Raw genomic sequence first — 25,439 nt, 5'->3', positions numbered from 1 at the left:
CTGGACAGATGACAGGACTGGGTGCTGGGAATGTACGGGAGCAGAGAATGGTGACGAGACAGGGTCAGCCACAGTCACGGGGACAGGAGCGGCCGTAGCCACAGTCACGGGGACAGGAGCGGCTGAGGGAGCCGCCATTCCGAAGACAGGAGCCCCTGCGACGTCGTCCACGGAGGCAGGGGAACCTGCGACGTCGTCCACGGAGGCAGGGGAACCTGCGACGTCGTCCACGGAGGCAGGGGGACCTGCGACGTCGTCCACGGAGGCAGGGGGACCTGCGACGACGTCCACGGAAGCAGGGGGACCTGCGACGACGTCCACGGAGGCAGGGGGACCTGCGACGACGTCCACGGAGGCAGGGGGACCTGCGACGTCGTCCACGGAGGCAGGGGGACCTGCGACGTCGTCCACGGAGGCAGGGGGACCTGCAACGTCATCCACGGAGACATGAGAGGCGGGCGTCGCACTCACAAAGACAGGAGAGGCGGGCGCCGCGCTCACGAAGACAGGAGCAGCTGGAGGCACCGCTTTTACGAGGACAGGGGATTATGCTGCTCGCCGGGCACGCGCTGGAGCTGTAGAGGGTTTAGGGGGTTTCACAGGCGCACCCATTAGATCCCTCAGAGGTGCGCCCCTCTTAGCCCCACCTCCGTCGTCCTGAGGTTGGAGGCTAACAGCCCCTACCCTTAACCCCCCCCCAAAAATTTCCCCGGACCTAAGGGGGTAATCCACCGTCGAGGGGGGGACTCCAGCACACTTTTTCCGCCGACTTCTTCGACTCGCGCTGGCGCAATCACTCGATTCACGAGCTGCCTCTTCCTGTAGGCGTTGATTGACGCTGGCGTGTATCTGCCGGAGCCGGCTACTCCATAGCACAGCCCTGTCACACCGATTCCCTGTGCTAGCTGCGTCCATAGTTGGGTCGAACATTCTGTCAGGATCATGGAGCGGACTGACTGAGGGCAGACGCATTCGCTAAAACACAGTAAACATTTATTCACGTAAAATAACACAACAGAGACTTTAAACATAAGGAAAACAGGTGAAACTGAAGACGAGGAAATAAACAGGGTAAACGGGGACAGACGGACAACAAAGCGAAACGACGACAGGAAATGAAACGACGATGGAGGAACTTCGGAGACAGACAGAAAACATGACCGACTTGACATAGAACAATGGCGAAATGAGTAATGTTCGACCAACAGGACGTGAGAAAAGAGGTCTTAAATGCTGACACAAACGAGACACACCTGGACAGATAACGAGGAGGACGTGTTAACACATGACACAGACGAGGAGGCGGAACAAAGGCGGGACAAGGGCGGAGACAAGGACATAAACAAAACAGCAATGTGCTAAGAAAGAGCACATGACCGGGGAAAACAGACATGACGAGACGAGGGCGTGACAGTTTGTGTGTGCACCTTTCTTGTATGGAATTATAACTTCTAGTTCAGATTCCATTTCAGAGTCAAGAACCCAAGGCGGGTCAATGAGCATTAATTATTAATATTAATTCATTAATAATAGTTAATTCTGCTGTATAATATGTGAAGATGACCTACTTGTCTAAGCTAAAATTAAGTCAGGTAAGGACACTACATATTAGTTAATGGCTCCCAAACATGGAGCTTAGCAAAATGAATTAAATAATTAATTATTAATAAAATAATAATTAATTATCATTGACTCCGCTATGTAGTGCTAATGCCACTGCAACGTGTGCATACTATTTCCACTACACATTCTCCTAGGATTTACCAAAAACAAACAATTTGACTGCCAGATTTGTCTCTCCACAGAAGGTTTTGCCTGGACCCAAGTCCAGTAACAGCATGTTTTACACCACTTCATCAGATGCTTGGCATTGTGCTTGGTACCTTAAGGCTTGCATGCAGCTGCTCTGCCATATAAACCCATGCCATAAACATGAGTACAGTTTTTGTGATGATGTAAATGCAAACGGGCAAATTCTACACACTGTGAGCCTTAGCATTTAGCAACCATGCTCTGTAAATCTGGCATGGTCTGCAAGCTCAAAGGTGAGATGCTGTGGTTCTTAAAAACCTCCACATGTTTATAATAATACCACTCAGTTTATCTTGGAATATCTAGGAGAGATGTAATTTCACCAACTGAGTTATTGCACATCCTATTACAGACCCAAGCTCTAATTCATTGAGGTCTTTGGAAGAACCCATTCTATTACATTTGTATATTACATTTGCATATTACAGGATTGGGCTTAATGTTATACACCTGTAGCAATGGGACTGACTGAAACACCCAAATTCATTTATTAGAATGTATTACCTAATTCTATTTTCCACATTCCATATAACCTCCCTGGAAAGAGGAAAACATGACTCATACATGACAAAATCCAGGGGCGTCACGGTGGCGCAGCAGGTAGTGTCGCAGTCACACAGCTCCAGGGGCCTGGAGGTTGTTCGATTCCTGCTCCGGGTGACTGTCTGTGAGGAGTTGGTGTGCTCTCCCCGTGTCCGCGCGGGTTTCCTCCGGGTGCTCCGGTTTCCTCCCACGGTCCAAAAACACACGTTGGTAGGTGGATTGGCGACTCAGAAGTGTCCATAGGTGTGAGTGAATGTGTTTGTGTGTGTTTCTGCGTTGCCCTGTGAAGGACTGGCGCCCCCTCCAGGGTGTATTCCCGCCTTGTGCCCAATGATTCCATGTAGGCTCTGGACCCACCGAAACCCTGAACTGGATAAGCGGTTACAGATAATGAATGAATGAATGAATAACAAAATCCAACAAAAGAGACAAATCTTATTGCAAATATGTAAACTTGGTAGACATTTGATGAACACTTTAATAATTTTTGCTTTCAAAAAACTGCTGAAATATTGTATATTTGCCTTTATAGATGCTTATATATGTTTATTACTTGTTATGTTTACTTAGGTCTCACATAGCTGTATGAATAATGTCTAACAATAAATTCTTTCTAAGCTTATAAACACCATAAACAGAATTATAATCATGTAAAAAATTTATTTAATACAATGAACATTAAAAAAAAATATTTTAGTGTCTTTCGAACATTTAAAAGAAGTCCAGCCAATCCTCTCAATAACTGTCAAGCAACAGCGTCTTCAGGAAAATATAACTTTCGATGGTAGCAAATTACAGGTTATGAAAGATATCTAACAATTTAGTTACTACATATAATTTTATAACAAGGATAAAAATGTTTAAATACAATTAAACACAGATGAACTCTTGTTCTTATTAGTGACTTACTAGATAAAAAGCATTGTTTCCAACAGTACCCTGCAGTTTGTGCAATAATCCTTTGCTTCTCAAGACTGCAATAAATCGTAAAACAAATTGTACATGTACACAAGAATGAATGGAAGTTTTATTTATAGCTGTCCATTGTAGATTGTGATGGGTCCGTATGGTTCCATCTGATTTACACTCAACTTCTGCATACACACAAACTCTGCACAGTACACAGTAACACATATCATGAATGCTGGGAAATAGAAGTGTCAGTAACACAAACAAAACAAAAACACTTTACCTAGTAATTTGTAGAAAATTTTGGCTGCAATGCTTCGGTCAGCCTCTGGAGGCAGTAGTGCATGAAAAGAGACTTTCCCAAAGTGACCAATATGAGTGTTCAGCCTTCTGTAAAAGAGATTGAAAGGAAGAAATTTACACAGTGGCTAAGTTCTGCAATAGTCTACTGTCAAAGTCTTTATAGTTGGCTTTCCATAGTCTTCACTGATGGGAGTGGTTGTGCCTTTTCAGTTGCATCACGGAGTCTGTGGAACAGCCGTCCTCTTAATCGCACGCCTGCTTCCCCTCTTACAGTTTTAAATCTGGACTTGTAATCATGATTGTAATCAAAATAAATGTTCAGAATTTTAGAAAGTGTTTCCTCACCCGCTAGCTTTTCAGTCTCTTTTTATGCTCTAATGTGTTTATAAAACCCTAGAGTCAGTAAACGAGTAAAAAAAAAACAAGTGGTAAGACATGCTAGACTTCATTTCTGTCTGCTCACGGCAGGAAAAACGTGAGAGCCCTCCAAACGCTGAAAATCATGAAAAGAGCTGAGGGTATTGCTTTATTCCTGCTCATTGTGTAATACTGACTTATTTTTTTGCTGTTTAAACAAACCAGTGAGAACTGCATTTGTCCACAATCATAGATATTCCCTTTAAAACACATCTTTTTACTCTGACATTTTAAATTTTAATGTCTTATTTGTACAGTTTTTAAATTTGTTATGTTAAATTTGTGTGGTATGGAAGAACGCTGGCAGAGTTAACGTCAACATCCCGGAGGAGCTATGGCGCTTTAGAGGGTGCCGTGCGGGGATTAAATTAAAGACAAGGTGGCGGGAGAAGAAGTGGAGATACAAGCCCGCAGTTCCTTCGATGGTGATGGGAAACGTGAACTCTCTGGCTAACAAGTCTGACGAACTGGCTGCCTTGGTAAGAAATCAGAAGTTATACAGAGAGTGTAGCCTGCTATGCTTTACGGAGACATGGCTAACTAGCCAAATCCCCACTGCTAATGTTGAGCTGCCTGGCTTCAGTGTGGCTTGCTTGGACAGAGACTGTAAACTTTCTGGCAAGAAGAAGGGAGGTGGAATGGTGATGTACATTAATAACAGATGGTGCAATCCCGGACATATTACAGTGAAGGAGACTGTATGCTGTAAGGATGTGGAGTTACTGGCGGTCAGTCTTCGACCGTACTACATGCTGAGAGAATTCTCGCACGCCATTGTGGTGTGTGTTTATGTTCCGCCGCGTGCTCTTCGGGACAGAGCGTGTGACGTCATCCACTCAATAATTGCTAGGCTGCAAACTCAACACACTGATGCATTGTTTGCGATCTCGGGCGACTTCAATCACATAACATTGGACTCCACTCTCACGAATTTCTACCAGTTTGTCAACTGCCCTACTAGAAAAAACAGAACAAAAACGCAAATTTGAGGGATGCATACAGTGACACGCCCTTCCCCCCGCTGGGGAAGTCAGACCACAACCTCATTCATCTACAGCCAGTGTACAAGCCCAAAGTACAGAGGCTTCCAGCCACCACACGCACCTTCAGGAAATGGACACCTGAAGCAGGTGAGGCTCTGAGAGACTGCTTCGGATCCACAGACTGGAGTGTGTTGCAGAGTGGGGAGGACTTAGAGGAGGTCACACATTGCACTACTGACTACCTGAACTTCTGTATGGACATTGTTGTTCCCACGAGAACTGTACGCTGCTTTCCCAACAACAAGCCTTGGATAACTAGCAATGTCAAGGCCCTTCTCAATAGGAAGAAAATGGCGTTTAGAGAGGGAGACATGGCAGAGCTGAGGCGCGTACGAGGGGAACTCAAAGTTAAGCTGAAAGAAGCTAAGGAGGGCTACAGAAGGAAGGTGGAACAGAAGCTGCAGGAGAACAACATGAGGGAGGTTTGGGATGGTATGAAGACCATCACTGGCCTCAAAAAGAGCAGCAGTTCTGTGGAGGGGGATCTGGACATGGCGAATCAGCTGAATCAGTTCAGCTGAGGAGACTACAACCTGGTAAGGCTGCCGGGCCGGACAGACTGTGTCCAAGGCTGCTCAAGGCCTGTGCTGCTGAACTGGGAGAGCCACTGAAGCACATCTTCAACCTGAGAAGCACATCTCCATCTTGGACGAGTTCCAACACTGTGGAAGACATCATGTCTCACCCCTGTCCCTAAGAAGCCACACCCAAGTGAATTTAACGACTACAGGCCTGTGGCTCTAACATCACATGTGATGAAGACAATGGAGAGACTGGTCTTATGCATACTGAGACCCCAGGTACGCCATGCACTGGACCCACTACAGTTTGCATACCAGGAGAAAGTGGGCGTGGAGGATGCCATCACTTATCTCCTACACAGGACACATTCACACCTGGACAAGGGGAACAGTGCTGTGAGAATCATGTTCTTTGACTTCTTAAGCGCTTTCAACATCATCCAACCTCTCAGACTGAGAGACAAGCTCCAACAGATGGGTGTGGCGCTCACCTGGTAACCTGGATTACAGATTATCTGTTAGAGCGGCCACAGTACTTGAGACTGAAGAACTCTCATAGACTCAGAGTCTCTCCGACACTATGGTCTGCAGCACAGGCGCTCCACAGGGAACTGTGCTCTCACCAGTCCTGTTCACCCTGTACACATCTGACTTCTGCTACAACACTGAGTTGTGCCACATGCAGAAGTTCTCTGATGATACTGCGATTGTGGGGTGTATTAGGAACGAGCAGGAGAAGGAGTACAGGAGCCTGGTGGAGGTCTTTGTGCAATGGTGCAAACTGAACCACCTCCAACTGAACACTTCAAAGACCAAGGAGATGGTGGTGGACTTCCGCAGGTCAAAGCCTGTCCTGCTACCAGTCACCATTGATGGGGTCGACGTGGAGGTGGTGGACACCTATAAGTATCTGGGCATACACCTAGACAATATACTGGACTGGTCAGCCAACACTGAAGCACTCTACAAGAAAGGGCAGAGCAGGCTGTACTTCCTGAGGAGTTTGGGGTCCTTCAATGTCTGCAGTAAGCTCCTCAGGATGTTTTACCAGACTGTTGTTGCCAGTGTCCTCTTCTATGCTGTGGTATGCTGGGGAGGAAGCATAAAGAAGAGGGATGCTGGGCGACTAGACAGGCTGGTTAAGAAAGCTGGCTCTGTGGTGGGGGCTGAACTGGAGTGCATCACTTCCATATCAAACAAGAGGACCCTGAACAAACTGATTAACATCTTGGACAATGAGTGCCATCCACTCCACAGTATCATAACTAAGCAGAAGAGCTTGATCAGCCAGAGACTTCGCTCACTGCCAGGCTCAACTGATAGACTGAGGAAGTCATTTGTCCCCAGGGCTATTGAGCTGTTCAACGCTTCACTCAAGGGGAGAGGAGAGATGGACTTCTCTGCATAGTCTGTCTGCCCATCCAACACCACCACCACCTCCTCCATATTTGCACATGTGTACCTAACTGGACAATAGACAGGTCAACCACTGGGCAAGTCAACCAACTCATCTACCTCATGTGTACCTTAATCTGACAGCTACAATAGCAGTCTTTATACTTAATACAGGAACATTGCACTGAATTTTATTCATTTTGCCTTTTTCATTTTTTTCATTTTTCATTTTTTTCACTTTTTCATTGCCTTTTTTTTTTTCATTTTTATTCATTTTGCCTTGCACTATTTTATTTACTATATTTATTTCTAATTCTGAAACTGCACTGATATTGCACTGTACTTATATTGCACATTCCATACCTTTTGCACTATCCACACTTTTTCAACTTTTAAACCATATACTGCACTCAAGAGATCATCCTCGGCTGCTCACTGTACCACAGATTCTTGCCAGGCTATGTTTGATCATTCTTTAGCACACTATGTTAACTTCTTGGGTATTTGAATTTGATATTTGTTTTAGGTATTTTTTTTTTATTTTTTTTATTCCATTGCTGTTAGTGATTGTTGTATGTGATGTCTGTAAGATACTGAGACCTTGAATTTCCCCTGGGAATCTTGTAAATCCACAAGTGAAACCAATAGTAACATTTTAGAACATTTGAGAAAAGTGTAATCAACAAGTCTTGCCTTGTAAAGTTTAACTATACTTGGCTTGTACTGCAGTTTGGAGTGGAGTAGCTTACATGGGTGGATCTGAACTTGATCTTTTACGTGCATGTTGTTATTGACCAACACAGAAACAGATTAACATTTGGTTAATTTTATTGATAATATTCTTCCAAGCTGTGAGAGTACTGTAATAAGGTTTTGCTGTGTGTGCATATGTCATCTGTATAAGGTAATCCGTAAGGTCTCTCCGATCACAACTGAGGGGACACCTCCCAAACATGCACAGATATTTAATATCCAAAACAATGTGTTCTGAAACACATTTTTCACAAAATGAATCCTGATGTCAATAAAGCATAAGTTATTCATTTTGAGGAAAATAACAACTTTCTTGTTATTTAATGCTGAGTATTTTTTTTAAATCAGAAAAATCTATTGCTAGTACATTTACTAGTATACACATTTTGTATTTTGATAAATTAACACTAAAGCTGTTAAATGTACATATACATTAAATATATACATTTTATAAATATTCACTAATTGGTTGGTAATTAATTTTAAATTACATTTTATGTTTTTAAGTTATAGGTGATGGACTGCTCTGTACTGTTTTTTCATTCATTCATTGTCTGTAACCGCTTATCCAATTCAGGGTTGGGTCCGGATCCTACCTGCAAGGCAGGGACACACCTTCGAGGGGCCGCCAGTCCTTCACAGGGTGACACACACTCACATCTACGGACACATTTGAGTAGCCAATCCACCTACCAACGTGTGTTTTGGGACCATGGGAGGAAACTGGAGCACCCAGAAGAAACCCACACAGACATGGCAAAAACACACCAAACTCCTCACAGACAGTCACAACAAGGACATGAACCCACAACCTCCAAGTCCCTGGAACTGTGTGACTTTGACACTACCTGCTGTGCACTTTTAGAAATACATCCATCCATCCATTATCTGTAACCGCTTATCCAATTTAGGGTCGCGGGGGGTCCAGAGCCTACCTGGAATCATTGGGCGCAAGGCGGGAATACACCCTGGAGGGGGCGCCAGTCCTTCACAGGGCAACACAGAGACACACACATTCACTCACACCTATGGACACTTTCGAGTCGACAATCCACCTGCAACGTGTGTTTTTGGACTGTGGGAGGAAACCGGAGCACCCGGAGGAAACCCACGCGGACACGGGGAGAACACACCAACTCCTCACAGACAGTGACCCGGAGCTGGAATCGAACCCCCAACTCCCTGGAGCTGGAGCTGTGTGACTGCGACACTACCTCCTGAAGTTTTTTGCCGTCATTTCTCCATTCTTAAAAGTCAGTGTTGTAGGTTAAGCTGGATCAAATAAGGATGTTCCAAATGTTACTTAAATCAGACATCTGCTTTAACATGTAAAAAGGAATATGTTACACAATATAATAGCTTTATCATGTATTCCAGGTTATCAGTGTACACAATAGTGGTTTAAAAGATCATAACTGACTATCTTTAAAGCAAAGTCATGTTGACTTAACATAATTAACAAGAAACCTTCATGTTGGTTTAAAACAATAATTGATTGTCTAATATAAATAATGTTGGATGAACAGATAATTGAGTAATCGTAAAGTCATATTTAACATAAATGATCATCTTTAGCGTAAAAACGCAATGTTCATTGAACATATAATTTATTATCCTTAAAAAAATGTTGATTTAACCTAATGTTTATCTTTAACATGAACTCATGTTTAAGAGATAATAGTTGAAAATCTTTAATATGAAATATTCATGTCAATTTAACAAATAAGAATTGAGTGTGTAGAACATGAAAATATAATTTTGTGTAAACATAATGTGTGCAATCTATGTATATTATTTTAATGTGAATTCAACAGACCATTTTTTCAGTGTAATTTACTGAGAGTATGTAAATTACACTGAGAGGGGTACTTTCATAAATTAAAAATGTGTATATAACTAGTAAACTCACTGTATATCTGTAAGTTCACTTTTAGTAGAGTTGCAGTACAAATTAAAACTAGTCTAGTTGTGTACTCAACACTTACAAGTTTACTACTATTACATTGATATTAGTATACTTGAGAAATATACTTGAACTTAACTTTACTGAATAAAACTTTAAGTAAGTAAACTTTTGATTAAAAGGTTTGAGGACCCCTGATTTAGAAGCTATAATTTTTAGGTAGAAATACTGCAGTGTTACATTTAATAACATTTTTTTACACACATTTTTATATTATTTCTATATCTACACAGTGATGGAAGTATGTTACCCCTTGTGGCTTAACCGGCGATTCAATAGGGTCTTTTTGGAAAAGGATGAAAATTTTTCTGTAAACAGATTAAATGCTGAAGCAAGTGACCTGTCTCATTACTTAATGGTCTTACATCTATTGGATCCATTATATTTCTACTTAGGCAATGTTTCCCAATATTCATGGGTGGCCCCAATAATTTTAGAATATGCTATCAACTATCAACAATTTAGCAAGTAGAGTATTCAAGGTTACATTCTACAGTACAGTGGATATTTAATTCTTGCATTAAGGCTGTATTAATCCATAGTTAGATGTATTACTTAAGTAGGCTGTGTGAAGTGATATCAGTCTCAACTTCTGGTATCTCCACCCGCTCTTCTAATATTGCCTCCATACGAACAGCTGCTTCATCTACAGGAGACCTACACACACATAAACACACAAATAAAAAGCTTTTTTCATGACTCTCCCTGGTGGACTTCTGTATTCATATCACATACTGAGTATAGTAAGTTGAAATGTCCCAATCTAATTTATTTCAAACTGATTTAATTTTCGTTATTTCTCTGTTCATACATCCGTCTCTAAATTTATCATGTTGTTTTTACCATTTGCTAGTGGGAGTAATGAGATCATTATGAGATCTGTCTCCTTTTGAAACATCCAGTGCCATATCAGAGGCAGCTACAACACAGATTAAAAATCTGATTAGTGCATTAATAATACAGATTTCGTCCTTGAATAATAATGTAAATAAGGCCTATTTTATTGTTATTAACTTTCGGAGAACTTCTGTTACAGAATTGCAACCATTGGTTTTGGTTGCTTCTGATTAAATATCACTGAAACTACACTGTTTTTCCAAAGGTTTGTAGACACCAATAATAATAAGTGAATTCAGCCACTTTAAGGTTAACTACTTTACCATTGTGGACACATGCACATTTTCTGTGATCTGCATAGAAAAGCATGAAATAATATGGGACACTCTGGGGCAGATGCAATTGAGCTCCATTACTGAGCCTATTACTGCAAAGAGAGGCAATGTTGGATTAATAGGTGTCCACAAACTTTTGGGCATATGGTGTACAAACTTCAGAAATTCACACTCTAAACTGTTCCACAACTTTGTGGAGGTGACCACAATTCCTGCTGCGATGTTTACAATGATTACTCTGGATCTATTTTTGTAATTGTTCTATTCACTCAAGCATTTTCCCCTCTACTATAATTAAAAAAAACTTGTTTATGGGCATTGGTTCCAATGGGTCTCTGGGAGTTAACTGGTTTTACTAACAGCTTAAAAAAAGGAAATATTTCCAGGGAATACAAAAATCAGCTACTTTTGGCTTGCTTTAAAATAATATTAGTGTTTTGCCAGAGATATATTAGTGCAATCAATGCTAAGACATGAGCATACATATTTGCATATTTATAAACATATTCTTATTGACATGTATCTAGCAGCTGATGGAATAAAGGATGCTGCAATTATCTAGGTTGTTGGAAATAAATTTAAATACATACAGCACCTACAGTTACTTACTGTAGCAACATGTACATATTGTATTTTATACACCCATGATTATGTTTTGCATAATTTGCTTAAACATACAGACAAAAGTAGACACTTTTATTTCACCAAATCATGTTTCACCATTGTCAATTTGTTTAAGATATCTGACCTGAGACTTCCGAGAGGAGGAGCCCGGCTTCTGCAGATTCTCTCATCATCTAAGCAAATGGAGTAGGACAGTGATAAAATTTAACATTTTTATATTCAAAATACAATATCACAATTCTTGTCATAAACTGTGCCCCCTAACTCTATTCTGATTGTATCATTCATATTCCTGAACTTCTAGTGAAAAGAACATATAAGATACTTTCTTCGAACATAAGATCAATTAGGTTCTTTTATGTTAATATTCATTTGGGTTATTAAATTATTTTTATAAAATGTATTCATTAATAACATTTATATATGTATTTCATGTTATTAAAACACGTTGGCACGGTGGAGCAACTGGTAGCATTGCTGTCACAGCCCGAGGGTCTTGGAGTTATTGGGCTTAAGCTTCATCTCGGGTGAGAGACTTCGGCTCCAACACAGAGACCTTGCACTGGAGAAGTTGTTATGGACAATGAAAGGGTGAATGTTATTAAAACACTAAAAACAATTTGGAGGACCCGTGAAACCAATAAGCAGAGTCATATTGGCAGCTGTAGTCCAGTCATTTAAAGAAAAAATGTAGAATTATACATGTTTGGTCCCTGAAAGTTACATTACAAAAGAGTAATAGGCTGCAGGAACATATCTGTGCATAGCTCTACCATTACTCTAGACAGAACCCAGGATTAAAAGTATTAGAGAAAACCTGCCATATGGAAACCTCTAATACTGTAAAATGACCTCTATTTGTAGAATTAATAGACAGCTACATGAGAGGAATAGATGTGTCTCAGAACAGGACAATCTTGTTTTTATATTGTGTGTCCAAATAAAGCAATCTTTATTGCTTAAAAAGATACAGATGAAAGAAGCCTACTGAATACCTTTTGAACATAATTAATTACATAATCATCTACATGTGCAAATAAATGTAGATGTACAGTATATTATACTTTAGCATATATACTGTAATATAAGTAAAGCAGCAAATGCATAGAGACATGAGGTCTGTCTGGCTATGTCACAAAAAAGAATTTTCATTGTATACAGAATATATGAATTAGAGTCCACTGAGGAGGGTCAAGGATGTCTGTTTGGATGAAGCTGGGTCCAACTACATGAAGAATGAATGACTAGAATACATATTAAAAATGTTATATTATATCTAATACTTAAAAAATGTTTTAATATTTTGTGTAGTATATTGTGACTATATGATGGCTGTAATAAGATATCTCCTATTAAGGATTTAATAAGATTACGTATGAGGCAGTTTTAACTGAGCATGGCTAATGGACAGAATTCTCTAACCTCTCGACTGGACTCTCTCTTCCTCCACTCTTCCTCGTTCTCTACACCCCTCTCTATCTCCATCTCAGAAAACTCACTGTCCTCCTGCAGGCTGCCTTTCTTGATAGGGTCAGGAAGGGTGGCGAGGACACAACATTGTTTCCATAACGACTGGAGTTTGCAGTTCAGGAACACTGCATTGGCAAGAAAAGCTGAATTTGCATCAGCAGGGTTGAAATATGCTATATGCAATAATAGGCTGTTCTGTAGTGTTGTGTGATTTAAGGTTTAAATGTGTTGGAGCCTAAGTCAGACTTTTCATTTTAATTAAGTTAATCTGGTTCCTCAGGGCCCATAATATCTTTTCATTCATTGTCTGTAATCCTTATCCAGTTCAGGGTTGCGGTGGGTCTAGATCATACCTGGAAACACTGGGCGCAAATTGGGAACATACCCTGGAGTGGGCATCAGTCCTTCACAGGGCGACACATACTCACACATTCACTCACATCAAGGGACACTAAGTAGCCACTTCACCTACCAACATGTGTTTTTGGACTGTGGGATGCACATTAATCAGAATATTAAGACCATGCCCAGACCATCCTCAGAGAGGTTTGAAGAGAGCATTTTGGTAATTTTGAGGAGTGTTTTATCATATTTCTCTGTATTTAAACTTTGCAGAACAATTCCCATTACAAGTTTATCAGTATACAAAAAAAATTGATATATATCAAAATGTGTTCCCAATGGCTTGAACAACAGATGAATGTAGACTGAAAAGTAATCTAAGAGGCTGTTTGTTGATCAAACAACAAGAGGTAATAATTGTTGCTACTGTGCCATTAAGCACATTTCATTACATTTCATAACACTCCCTCTGCAACCGATCAGGAAGTTTCTTAGAAAATATGTCAACCAAGCTAGCACTGAATATTCCCAAAACTTTGGCTAATGTTACAAAAAAATTCAAATACATTATTAAAGAAAACATTTTAGTGTAATGTTCAAAGTATGTTTAATTTAAAATGACATATATCATTAAAAATGTTAGTTGAACATTACGCTAACAAGTTTCCTTTAAAACTTTTGTGCAACGTTAGCCAATATTGTGTGAATGTTCCCTGCTAGTTTCCTGTTTTTATTTAGCTCTTGACATTACCATATGTGGTATGTGGGGGAGGCACAGTGGCACAGCAAGTAGTGTCGCAGTCACAAAGCTCCAGAGACCTGGAGGTTGTGGGTTTGAAACCTGCTTCAGGTGACTGGTTTCCTCCAGGTTCTCCGGTTTCCACCGACGGTCCAAAAGCACACATTTGTAGGTGGAATGGTAACTCAAAAGTGTCAGTAGGTGTGAGTGTGTGTGTTGCCCTGTGAAGGACTAGCCCCCACTCCAGGGTGTATTCCTGCCTTGTGGCCAATGATTCCGGGTAGGCTCCGGACCCTGAACTGGATAAGCATTTACAGATAATAATCATCACCATATGTAAGCAGAGTCAGTCGTCAACTACAAAAACAAGATTCAGTGGTGCACTAGAGACTTTGGGTGTTAGATTATAAAGTATAAAGACTTACAGTTACAAGGAGAACTGAAGAAATTATATGATGCAAATTTGATGGTCGGCCATACCTCTATAAGAACATCTGACTAGACAGGAGAGAACATGAGAAATAAACAGAAGAAAAGAGAAATCCCTTGTCCATTCTTCTCTTTTTACTCAGAAACGCCAGCTTTCTGATTTGCTTGTTTGAAACACTGCAGTCTCAAAGCAGAAAAGATCAGCCATGGGGCTGACCGTTTATTTCACTCATATTACATTTTCCAGCATATTAAAAATATCACATGGACATGTTAGCAAGGGAAAAACTTGATGTCTTTTAAAGAGGTTGTCTTTAAAATGCAGATATGAAAATACTGTTTGTATGCCTATATCATTTTGTCATTGTAATGAGTATAGAGTATACCAGTGACTGAGTCTTAACCATTGGATTATTGATTTGTTCCCGCATTGCATCCTGAGAGATTTGGGTGTGCTGATCAGCAAAGATTAGCTGCCGTTTTCGGCTGCGTCTAACCCCCTCCTTTTCAATGGGGATCTGTGAAACACAGAATTTTAAAAATTGATTTATGTGTTTTTCATGAAAAATCACAAATTGTGTTACAATCACATCTGGATACCCAGGATACACTACACACACATACACACCTCAGTACTACAGTGGCCTGTCTCTTTGTCCTGTTCTTGGTCCCTCTCACTGGCCTCTGTAGTAGATGGAATAATTACAGGAGGGGGGGTCAGCTCAATGTTCCAAATCTTGTCGTCAGCATTTATGTCCTTAAAACTGGATAAATACACAGACAAAAAGTGGCAAAGAGATTAAAATTTAAATCCAAAACATAGATTTTAACTTTCGTCCTTGGTTTTCCATCTATTCTGGAAAGGATATATCCAGGACTTTGAACTGGATAAGCGGTAACAGAAAACTGTTGCAAAGAAAACTCCCTTAGTCCATGAGAAAGAAACCTTGGAAGGAACCAAGATTCATAAGAGGAACCCATTCTCCTCTGGTCCACGCCTAAAAACACAACAGACAAACAACAGTTGTAAAAGTAATATACCTATATTTATGGATATAAATAAAGATAGGATATTAGTTATGAAGATGTATGAGGAAGCATGAGGTGGTCAGTGGTTCTATGGAAGAGTAAAAGCAGGTCTAGAGTCCATTTAGGCTTAAACAACATCCTTGCATGGCCAAGCAAGATGCTGTAAGTGTGACAAGGCCAAGATCTTGAACAGCATGCATAGGGGCAGGGGCTGGATCGGTGCAACATCAGGGAGACTGGTAGGAACAGTATGTCTCGATGCATGAGCGAGACAGGAGAAAAAAAAAGACAAGATGGGAGATATATGGGGGCTAGAAGGTTCACAATAAAGCAGGGGAAAATTTAAAGTTTAAAAGTTGTCAGATGTCAGGCAAGAGAACCCAGCAACAGACAGGCAGCAGACATGAGAGAGAGAAAGAGTATGCAGTCTAGTTGGTGGTTACCAGACAACTAACTATAAAAGGTATAACTATAATGTCCTATGAACTAAGTTTACATGCTAGGTGATAAGGTATGAGAAATTCAGTAAGATACTGCAGGCCTAAACCATTTAGAGATTTCAATGCCAAGAGGAGTATTTTATAGTCAGTGTGAAATCAAGGGAACTGGATAATATGGTCAAATTTTCTAGATCAGAGGTTCCCAATTTTTACAAGTAGTGGCCCACTTAAAAACCACAAACTGTTCTCCGTCCCACACGTAATGTAATTGACCATTTAAAATCTAAACAAATTTTCATTCCCACAAATTAACATTACTAGCTTTGTTGGGCATGTGAGTGAACTATGCAAGACAAATCAAGGAGCTTGAACTAAATATGTTTTATTTTTGCAAGGTTTTTTTGAAAGGTTTTTACTTTGCAAAACGGAAGGGAATAAAAAGAAAAAGAAATATTGGTCAACAACCCCCTGCAGTACCACTGAGGCCCACAGGTTGAAAACCACTGTTCTAGATCTAGTGAGCCCTCTGGCTACTACGTTTTGAACTAATAGAAACTTTACAAATGTAATGCTTTACATGACCTGTCAAAAGTGCTTTGCTGTAATCTGGCAGTGAAGTTTTAAATGCAGGCACTTGCTTTCTGTATCTTTTAAGGATAAAAATGGTGAATTTTGGCAATGTTGCATAAGTGGAAGAAGGTTGTTTTGACTGTATTGTATATTAATTCATTCATTTCCCGTGCCACTTTTCCAGTTCAGGGTTGCAGTGGGTCCAGAACCACTGGGCGCAGAGAGCACACCCAGGAGGGTGTGCCAGTCCCTCACAGGGCATCACACAATCATGCATTCCTTCGCACCTATGGACACTTTTGAGTACCCAATAAATACACCTACCAAGTGGAAGGAAACTGGAGCATCCGGAGGACACCCACACAAACATGAAGAAAACACCCCAAACTCTTCACAGGCAGTCACTCAAAATTATTAGTGGCATTTCCAAATGTATGTTTCTGAGTATCTGTATCTAGTAAATAGACCTCAGCTTTATCAGAATTTAACATGAGACAATTATGCGTCATCCAGTCTTTAATTTCTATTAGACTGTCTGTTATTTTATGTAAACAAGCAACATCATTAAGTTTTGCTGTCCTCAGCCTAGCAGCTGAATTGAATAACATGCTTATGGATTACTCTACCATAATCCTTCATATAAAGGATGAATAATAGAGTACCAAGCACTGACCCTTTTGAACCACCATATTTAATTGTTTATCCAACTGGGAACTGAGGATGATAATATTGCCTGTTACCAAATCACCTGCTTATTATACAATGTTTTAAGATCCAAATGTATCAAATTTTCTTTAAAAATGTCACTCCTAGTTTGACTTTGTCCCAACTGATTGTGTGTAAGTTTAAAATTATTTTTTTCAGCTTCAAGAGATTAAAACATCACAGATTCTGGTTTTTATTAAATTTTACAAAACGTCACAGATTTTCTGGAAATGAAAACTGTATAAATCTGTTAACGCTTCAGCCTACCAAACATTATGCATCTTCAAATGTAGCTACTGATAACTCTTACCTGTTTCAATATCAGTTATATCTAGAACAGTAGTCTCAAGTGTATTTATGTTTAGTGACTTTCTGACAAATATTAACTTAATTTCTTAAATTCTTTATAAACATTTATTACTCACTGATCTACGGAGACTGTGGCAGCATCCAGCTCTGTTGTTTTCTCTACTTCTGCTGCTTTTTCTCTCTTCTTAGCCTCCACTTCTAATGAGCAGACAGAAAAATATATTTACCCATTCCCCAATATGTAAATTAATTTCACTAGTCTGTCTATCGCACCTCCAAGGAGGAACTGATCCTGTTGCTTCAAAAGCATGTCAATCTCTTGTCCTGTAGCCTCAGGTAACTCTGCCCCTCCAAACTAAAATTTCAGAAAGTGGAAAACAACCAATAGAAGAGAACAAATGTAAGACTTGATGCATATGAGGGACAAAAACTGAAATAAAGACTCCAGCATGAACTCGAATGTTGATTACTCAAGGTAATGTAGGCACTAATGTAGGCAGAAGCTTAATCATGTTTACATTTCTCACTCAAGACAAAGCTGTGGATGATTTAGATTTTGCAAACAGATTTTGTGTGGGGAAAAGTAATGGAAAAGAGATCATGGCCAAAAGTATGTACATATAAAAAGCGTAAAATAGGCCTAAATCAATGTCATGAGAATTAGTTTAACATTAGTTTACCTCAGCTTGGAGAATGGTTACTGGCTCTTTATCTTTCATGGTAATTGTACCTGGAAAAGCATTGAGGCCTTCAGAAAATGAGAGAGAAAGAGAGAGAGAGAAAGAGTGAGAATGCTGAGTTAAGAGTATTACAGTTAACATGAAACTGACACTAATATATACATTTTTATAAAATTAAGAAAATGATTACATTAACCTGGGTTAGCCTTGCAATGAAATATAATATTTAAACCCCTAATGTTAAAAATGCAGCAAACACTCTTATGGACAACATTAAACACATCTTTAAATGCACATACAAAAACATACAGAGGAAGACAACAGAAATAGAAAACAAAATAAAGGAATGTATGCCAGTGATTTAACTAAGCCACTGTGAACTTCTCACCTATGTTTTCCTCACTAGCCTCAAGAAAGCGATCTGGTGATGAAGTTTTCACAAACTGCCAAGGCTGAAAAAAATTTTTAGGATCAAATTTGAGGACAAATTTCTCATTAAATATGCCTACAGTTTTAATGAGAATTAAAGTGTGTTTAAAACCAATAGTAACAATTTATGTGCCTGAATATAAGGCCAGAACTGTATATAATGTGAATCAAAACTGTATGCAGCCTGGGACTATGGCTTATAAATTTGGGGGAAATGTCTAAATGTAAATGTTTGATAAATGTGGAGACTGTAGTTACAAGCATATTAATCTGGAAATTAGCCTAGGTTACAAAACTCCACATCCACTTTTTGTGGCTTGATAACTGAGTGCTAAAGGTATTATAATATGAATAAACTATTGTATTAGTAAACTAGATGTATTAGTTAATTGATTTGACATTTGTGCTCTTTTAAATTGTGATTTTAACAATAAATAATTATATAATAAATAATCATTCAGTTCAACCTGAGACTGAGATAGAATGCCAAAAGTCCACTGCTAGACATCTTAGTTCATTAGGATTGTGAAATTTTAATGGGTGTTACAGTGGTACAACAGTGTGGTTATGTGCTAATTCCTAACCTGTGGCAGCTGATATGGACTAGGCAGCTCACATTCAGCCCCCATTTTCCCAAAAAATGGTGCCAGAGCTCCCTCTGTCTCCTCAAATTGGGAAAGTGAGTCAGGGAGATTCAGAGCCAACCTGTAAATGAACAGTCCTTGCTTACAATAGTGTAAGAAACAGTGCAACAGTGGCTTACAATATGTATCACACAACATAATGACACTGTCTGTAGTACAGCATAAGCCTTGTAAGCTATGTATTTCTTGAGGTATTGTGCAAACTATAAGCTAAATTAAAGGAGCAATCCATCATTTTTACCACCAATAAGAAGCAAATTTAAAAAATAATTTAAAATATATTTTTTTAAATATCAAAAACTACTCATATAAAAAAAAAATAACAAAATGCGTTGTTGACAGTAAACAAATTAGCTTATGCTCCATAAGTGGGTTCAACACATTAGTTAGAAGTGTTTAAAATAGGTTTTTGTACAGAATCTGACATATAAACTCCATTCATTCATTCATTCATTGCCTGTAACCGCTTATCCAGTTTAGGGTCGAGGTGTGTCATCCGGAAGGGGACTTTAACCCACAACTTCCAGTTCCCTGGAACGGTGTTAATGTGAGACTACCTGCTGTGCCACCGTGCAGCCCCATATCAAATCCACTGTTAGTATAATGTCTATTTCATAACAGTTTCAGAAAAATCATTGGAAGATATGGCTGATTGCTTCTTTAATGGAATGTGCAGTGATAGATAATTCTTTGAATCTGACCTGTCAAGCTCCTGCATGTCAATCTGAGATTGCCTTTCTGTGCGCAGTAGTCGTCCAATGGTTTGCTGGACTTCATCTGTATAGAGATGGATTATAAGTTACACAAATTTTGTATTATAATCACACTGAGGTCACAAATGCCCCATCCAGGGTGTCTTCCTGCCTTGTGCCCAATGATTCTGGGTAGACTCCAGACCCACTATGGCCCTGAACTGGATAAGTGGGTGCAGACTATAAATGAATGAATGAAAGAGGTCACAAATATTCATACCCCCTCAAATATCTATATTCTCAAATCATATCCCATAAGCCATACCCTAAGGTAATGCCACTTCATAATCAACTTACATACTGCGATCCCATTACGTTTGGCATGTCAGTGTGTACTTATTTTGCAATTAAATGTACAGAATGTGTACAAAGAGCATGCTTTCTGATCACAAACAATTCCTGGTGTAAATATTAGAAATTCTAATTGGTATGTCTGTTAGTATTGCTGCTTAAATTATTTATTTTCAGAATAACTAATAAAAAGAAGCACTCGAAGCACATTTTGTTTTATAAAGAAAACCAACATAACGACTGAAGACACAACTAAAGGAAAAATTTAATAAATTTTACACAGGGGGGTGCTGCAATAAAATTACATTTAAAAAATTGTTTACACCATACAGACTAAATTGTTTTTATGTTTTAATGTTGTGATGCATTTTGCAATATATCAAAAGCACCTTAATAAACAGAAACATGGCATAGTTAAACAGGACCTATGAAAACTGAACACAGTGAGTATAAATTGCCAAAAGTCAAAATTAGACTATGGCTGCTGATAGCAGGAAATTCCTTATGTGGAGGTAATGCCACAGAGCAAAATTTCTTAATTTATCACTTGTTTTTTAGTTCCAACATAATCAAAAGAGGAGCCTAGCAGCTTTTGTGGCATTTTTCAACCATGAAACCAAAGTAATTTGCAGATCACAGGACAAAACTCTTACCCAACAGGAAAGCACATTGTCTGTGGTAGACAACAACCACTCCATACTGAAGCTGAGAGGAGAGGTACAGAGAGAATCGAGGGCGAGGTAAACTTGGGTGTTGTGCTGGAACCTGGACTTGCACATAGTCAATTATATCCTCACTGCACAGAAACACAAACAGAAAGACACACGCACATTATCCATTTATCAGCTTGACGTACCATACTGATTCACTTTGTACAAACCGGATTCCAAAAAAGTTGGGACAACTTGTGGGACAAATTGTGAATAAATACTGAATGCAATGATGTGGAGGTGCCAACATCTAATATTATATTCAGAATAGAACACAAATCACAGATCAAAAGTTTAAACTGAAAGAAAGTATCATTTTAAGGGAAAAATATGTTGTTTCAAAATTTCATGGCGTCAACAAATCCCAAAAAAGTTGGGACAAGGCCATTTTTTACCACTTTGTGGCATCCCCCCCTTCTTCTTACAACACTCAACAGATGTCTGGTGACAGAGGAGAGCAGTTTCTCAAGTTTAGAAATAGGAATGCTCTCCCATTCATATCTAATACAAGCCTCTAACTGTTCAATCGTCTTGGGCCTTCTTTGTTGCCTTCCTCTTTATGATGCACCAAATGTTCTCTATAGGTGAAAGATCTGGACTGCAGGCTGGCCATTTCAGTCCCAGATCCTTCTCCTACATAGCCATGATGTTGTGATTGCTGCAGAATGTGGTCTGGCATTATCATGTTGAAAAATGCAGGGTCTTCCCTGAAAGAGATGACGTCTAGATGGGAGCATATGTTGTTCTAGAACCTGAACATAGTTCTCTGCATTAATGGTGCCTTTCCAGACATGCAAGCTGCCCATGCCACAAGCACTCATGCAACCCCATACCATCAGTCATACAGGCTTCTGAATGGAGATCATGAGCATCCAGTAGAGTTTTACAGCCTTGACCCTTATGCACAGCAATTGTTCCAGATTCTCTGAATCTTTTGATGATAACTTAAAAGTCTTTGCTATTTTACGCTGGGTAACATCATTCTGGTATTGCTGCACTATCTTTTTGCACAACAATGGTGGAATTGGTGATCCTCTTACCATCTTGGCTTCAGAGAGACACTGACACTCTGAGAAGCTCTTTTTATACCCAGTCATGTCGTCAATTGACCTAACTAGTGTTAATTGGTCTTCCAGCTGTTATATGCTCAATTTCCTTTTTCCAGCCACTTATTGCTACTTGTCCCAACTTTTTGGGGATTTGTTGACACTGTGACATTTTGAATCAATATATTTTTCCTTTAAAATTTTACATTTACTCAGATTAAACTGTTGATCTGTCATCTATGTTTTATTACGAATGAAATATTGACATTTGCCATCTCCACATCATTGCATTCAGTTTTTATTCACAATTTGTTTAATGTCCCAACTTTTTGAACAGGTATTATTTGAGTGGCATATCATTCTCAGCACTAGATACATTGACATGGTGATCATACAACTGACATAGTGAAGTACAACTCGATCAGACAGATCAGTGCTATTGGAGTTAATGAACACTGTGCCCACTCACTGGTCACTATATTATAGGTACATTCCATGTTGGTCCACTTTGTAAATGCTAACTCTGTGAAGTGGCTCATCTATAGCTGCTTGGTTTGGGTTAATTATCAGGTAGCCCTCGGTGGTCAAAATTGTGAATGGTGATTGACTATTCTCATTCCTGCAGCACCTCTTTGTCTGATACTCTCTAACAAGTAAAACACACACGAAAAACCAATCAATAGTGTTTAGCCACCACCTAAATAATACCTGAACTGTGTAGGTCCTGACCACTGAATAAAAGGGTAAAAGGAACCTTACAATGTAAGGCAGAGCAAGAGATGGACTAGTTGAGCAACTAGATGGACTAATGCTCATTATTAATGAGATATTTTAATATTTTGGTATATTGATGTATATATTGTTGCTATCCAATGAAAAACATTTAACTCCATATTTGTGGATCTCAAATCATTTAATCAAAACACATCATTTAAATTCAGCAGCTGTCCTTATATTGTGTGAAAGTTTCATGATGAATAGACCAATAGAAATGCTGCAAAACTACAAAAACGTTTTATATTGACTTCCAGTGAAAGTTAAGGATTTTTTTCCTGGTCTTGTACAGTTGTAATTTTGGAGATGTGCCAAATGTTTTTCATGGGACAGTGACGAGATAGAAATCAATTTGTCTAATTTTTGTCCATTTTGTTGCAAGAATATAAATTGTTTTTTATCCTTGACAGCTTTCTGATTAACAATTTATTTATGATTTCTTATTAAATAAAAGCCACAAATTCTATAATAATTTAAAAGGCTTTATCAGAAAGTCAGGTCATAAAAAATTAATGCATCGCAGTAAGAAAGAATAATATGGAGTGGAGAGGCATATTAAAATATCTGGACAGGTTGTCTTTAGCTTGGAGCTAAAAATAAAAAGTACAGAGCAGAGTGATCGCAGAAATTGCTGCTTCTCCACTCATATATTCTTGTTCCTGTTGATTTGTTGCTGCCAGAATTATGCATTCTGGAAGGAGGAAAGAAGCAAAATGATCAGCTGTTCTTCTATGCGTTCTTTGTTTGTTTGCCTTTCTTTATAATCAGAAGTGAATTGTCACTTAGTGTCCCCTCAAAGGTATAGTAGCTGGTATCACATTACGGATAGCTAATGTTATATAGATATTACCTGTGATTTAATAATTGTAAAAATGTTGTCACATATACTAGACTTCTGCTTCTCAACAGAGTAGCACTGATATGAAATTGGCCATTAGGAGTGAAAAACATAAAAAAGAAAAGAAAAACTAAAACAAACACACAAACAAACATAAAAACAATAACAACCATTAAATTGATTATTCTGAAATAGTAAAAAAGGAAACATTTTTGTATTGTTTGTAATTTACTAGTAGTTTTGGAATAAAGAAGCTGTTCTGTACTTTACTCTTCAGAGTTAAAAAAAAAACATGAAGGACTTACGCAATCTTATCACTTATGTAAGTCTGTATATATATAATTAATGGATTCACTCCACATTAGAATTTCTTTACAGCATACTGTACCATGTTCTCCTGACGCTGACATTCAGAAACTCTCTTCTTGTTAACTTGATGCCTTTAGTGGCTGCTAACCTGTTAGTGTTAACAGTTAACAGATGTTAAATTACAAATGTACTTATATACAGTAAAAACATGCAGAATATAATGAAATATATAATTCGTGAAAGTTAATTGACTCATTTTCACTAAATTATCTTTGTTACGTCTAAACTGTTAAATTAAACGTCCAAACTACGTCTAAACTGTTGAAATGTAATTTTTATATTTTGTTTTATTATCATCTTCTAAACAGAAAGTCTCACCAGACTGTAGAGAAACAGCCAGTATGTCGCTGAAGAACATTTGGGTAGTAAAACATTATAGCTAATGTCTGCTAACTAGATTAGCTCAGTGGTGATCGAGAATATTTTTGGCTGGTTTATTAATACGATGGGATTTAGTTTAAAAATATTTCTTTATCAATCAACTCTCTGTGATTAGGTTTAATCGGGATTAAAATGAGAAAAAAACGTTTATTCAATGAATGCAATCATGTACAAATCGCAGAAAGGTCTGTCAGGAGTTTAGGCGCATTCAGAAAGAAAAAAAAATTAAATAGAGCAGCATCCAATCATTGCTCAGATAACACTGGACACACCAATCACGCTTCTGCTTACACTAGGAGGTACCAAAAAAATAAATGAATTATTTTTAAATTCATTATATATATATATATATATATATATAATTTTGCATTTATGCTGCATTGCATTTAGCTTTTCAGCCTATTATTCATACGTTATATATTTTCTATTATTTTACGTGGCTTAGAGTGAAATAAGCCTGACGTTTACAAATACCAGCACGTAACGAAAAAAAATATATAGGCTCACAGAAAGCTCAGATTTTCCAGCGGTTGAGCTAAGACTCAATCTCGTAAAGAATCGATTATCTGATTCTTCTGAATGGAGAGTCGACTCTTAAGTATTGGACCCAAGAAGTATCCACTATACTCGTCTGTATGCTGTGTAATATATGTATAAATATATTGGCTTATGTTTTACGTTGAAGGAAGTCAACAACTGAGTAAAAAATAAATTAAATTTGTTTGGAGTAAAATTTGAAGAGTGCTTAACCATCTATTCAGCCCTTGTAAATTTATGTTACCCTAACGTTAATTTTCCAAGTTTCCTTGCTAAGATTACATAATAAATATGACACTCAAAAAAAATTCACATGTGCTTTTTTACGTCTGGTTATATGGTTCAAGATTGTTTTGTGTAATTGACTCTTGGAATTGACTTCACGGATTCCCTTTGCTGTGAATCAGTATAAGAGTCAATTCTTTCCCCAGCGGTCGGTCAAGTCACTCACCACCGAGGCTCCTCCCCATTAGCACAAATCTGACACGCTGCCATGCGGG

The 25,439-nt window shown here is 38.7% G+C and overlaps 1 protein-coding gene across 5 annotated transcripts; it reads right to left on the bottom strand.

Moving 5' to 3' along the window:
- Positions 1-2,920: 2,920 nt before the first annotated feature.
- On the bottom strand, positions 2,921-24,600 carry rec8b (REC8 meiotic recombination protein b). Of its 5 annotated transcripts, none has more exons than XM_066683409.1 (18): positions 24,340-24,600; positions 24,041-24,109; positions 20,938-21,080; positions 19,943-20,018; positions 19,182-19,302; positions 18,557-18,620; positions 18,169-18,236; positions 17,762-17,843; positions 17,605-17,686; positions 15,064-15,199; positions 14,822-14,953; positions 14,432-14,504; positions 12,878-13,068; positions 11,580-11,628; positions 10,503-10,578; positions 10,215-10,316; positions 3,548-3,654; positions 2,921-3,466 (listed from the first exon to the last, which is right to left on the bottom strand). In XM_066683409.1, the coding sequence occupies exons 1-18, from the start codon at positions 24,393-24,395 to the stop codon at positions 3,387-3,389; spliced, it is 1,707 nt and encodes a 568-aa protein (XP_066539506.1). In that variant the 5' UTR covers positions 24,396-24,600; the 3' UTR covers positions 2,921-3,386. The 5 variants fall into 5 exon arrangements, with proteins under 5 accessions (XP_066539506.1, XP_066539507.1, XP_066539508.1 ...); XM_066683410.1 differs by having other exon boundaries at positions 2,921-3,329; XM_066683411.1 differs by having other exon boundaries at positions 12,878-13,050.
- Between the last annotated feature and the right edge of the window lie 839 nt (positions 24,601-25,439).

This window comes from Hoplias malabaricus, chromosome 10 (genome assembly GCF_029633855.1).
Source record: "Hoplias malabaricus isolate fHopMal1 chromosome 10, fHopMal1.hap1, whole genome shotgun sequence".
Classification (NCBI taxonomy): domain Eukaryota; kingdom Metazoa; phylum Chordata; class Actinopteri; order Characiformes; family Erythrinidae; genus Hoplias; species Hoplias malabaricus.
This window is presented reverse-complemented; position numbering and strand designations above follow the sequence as displayed.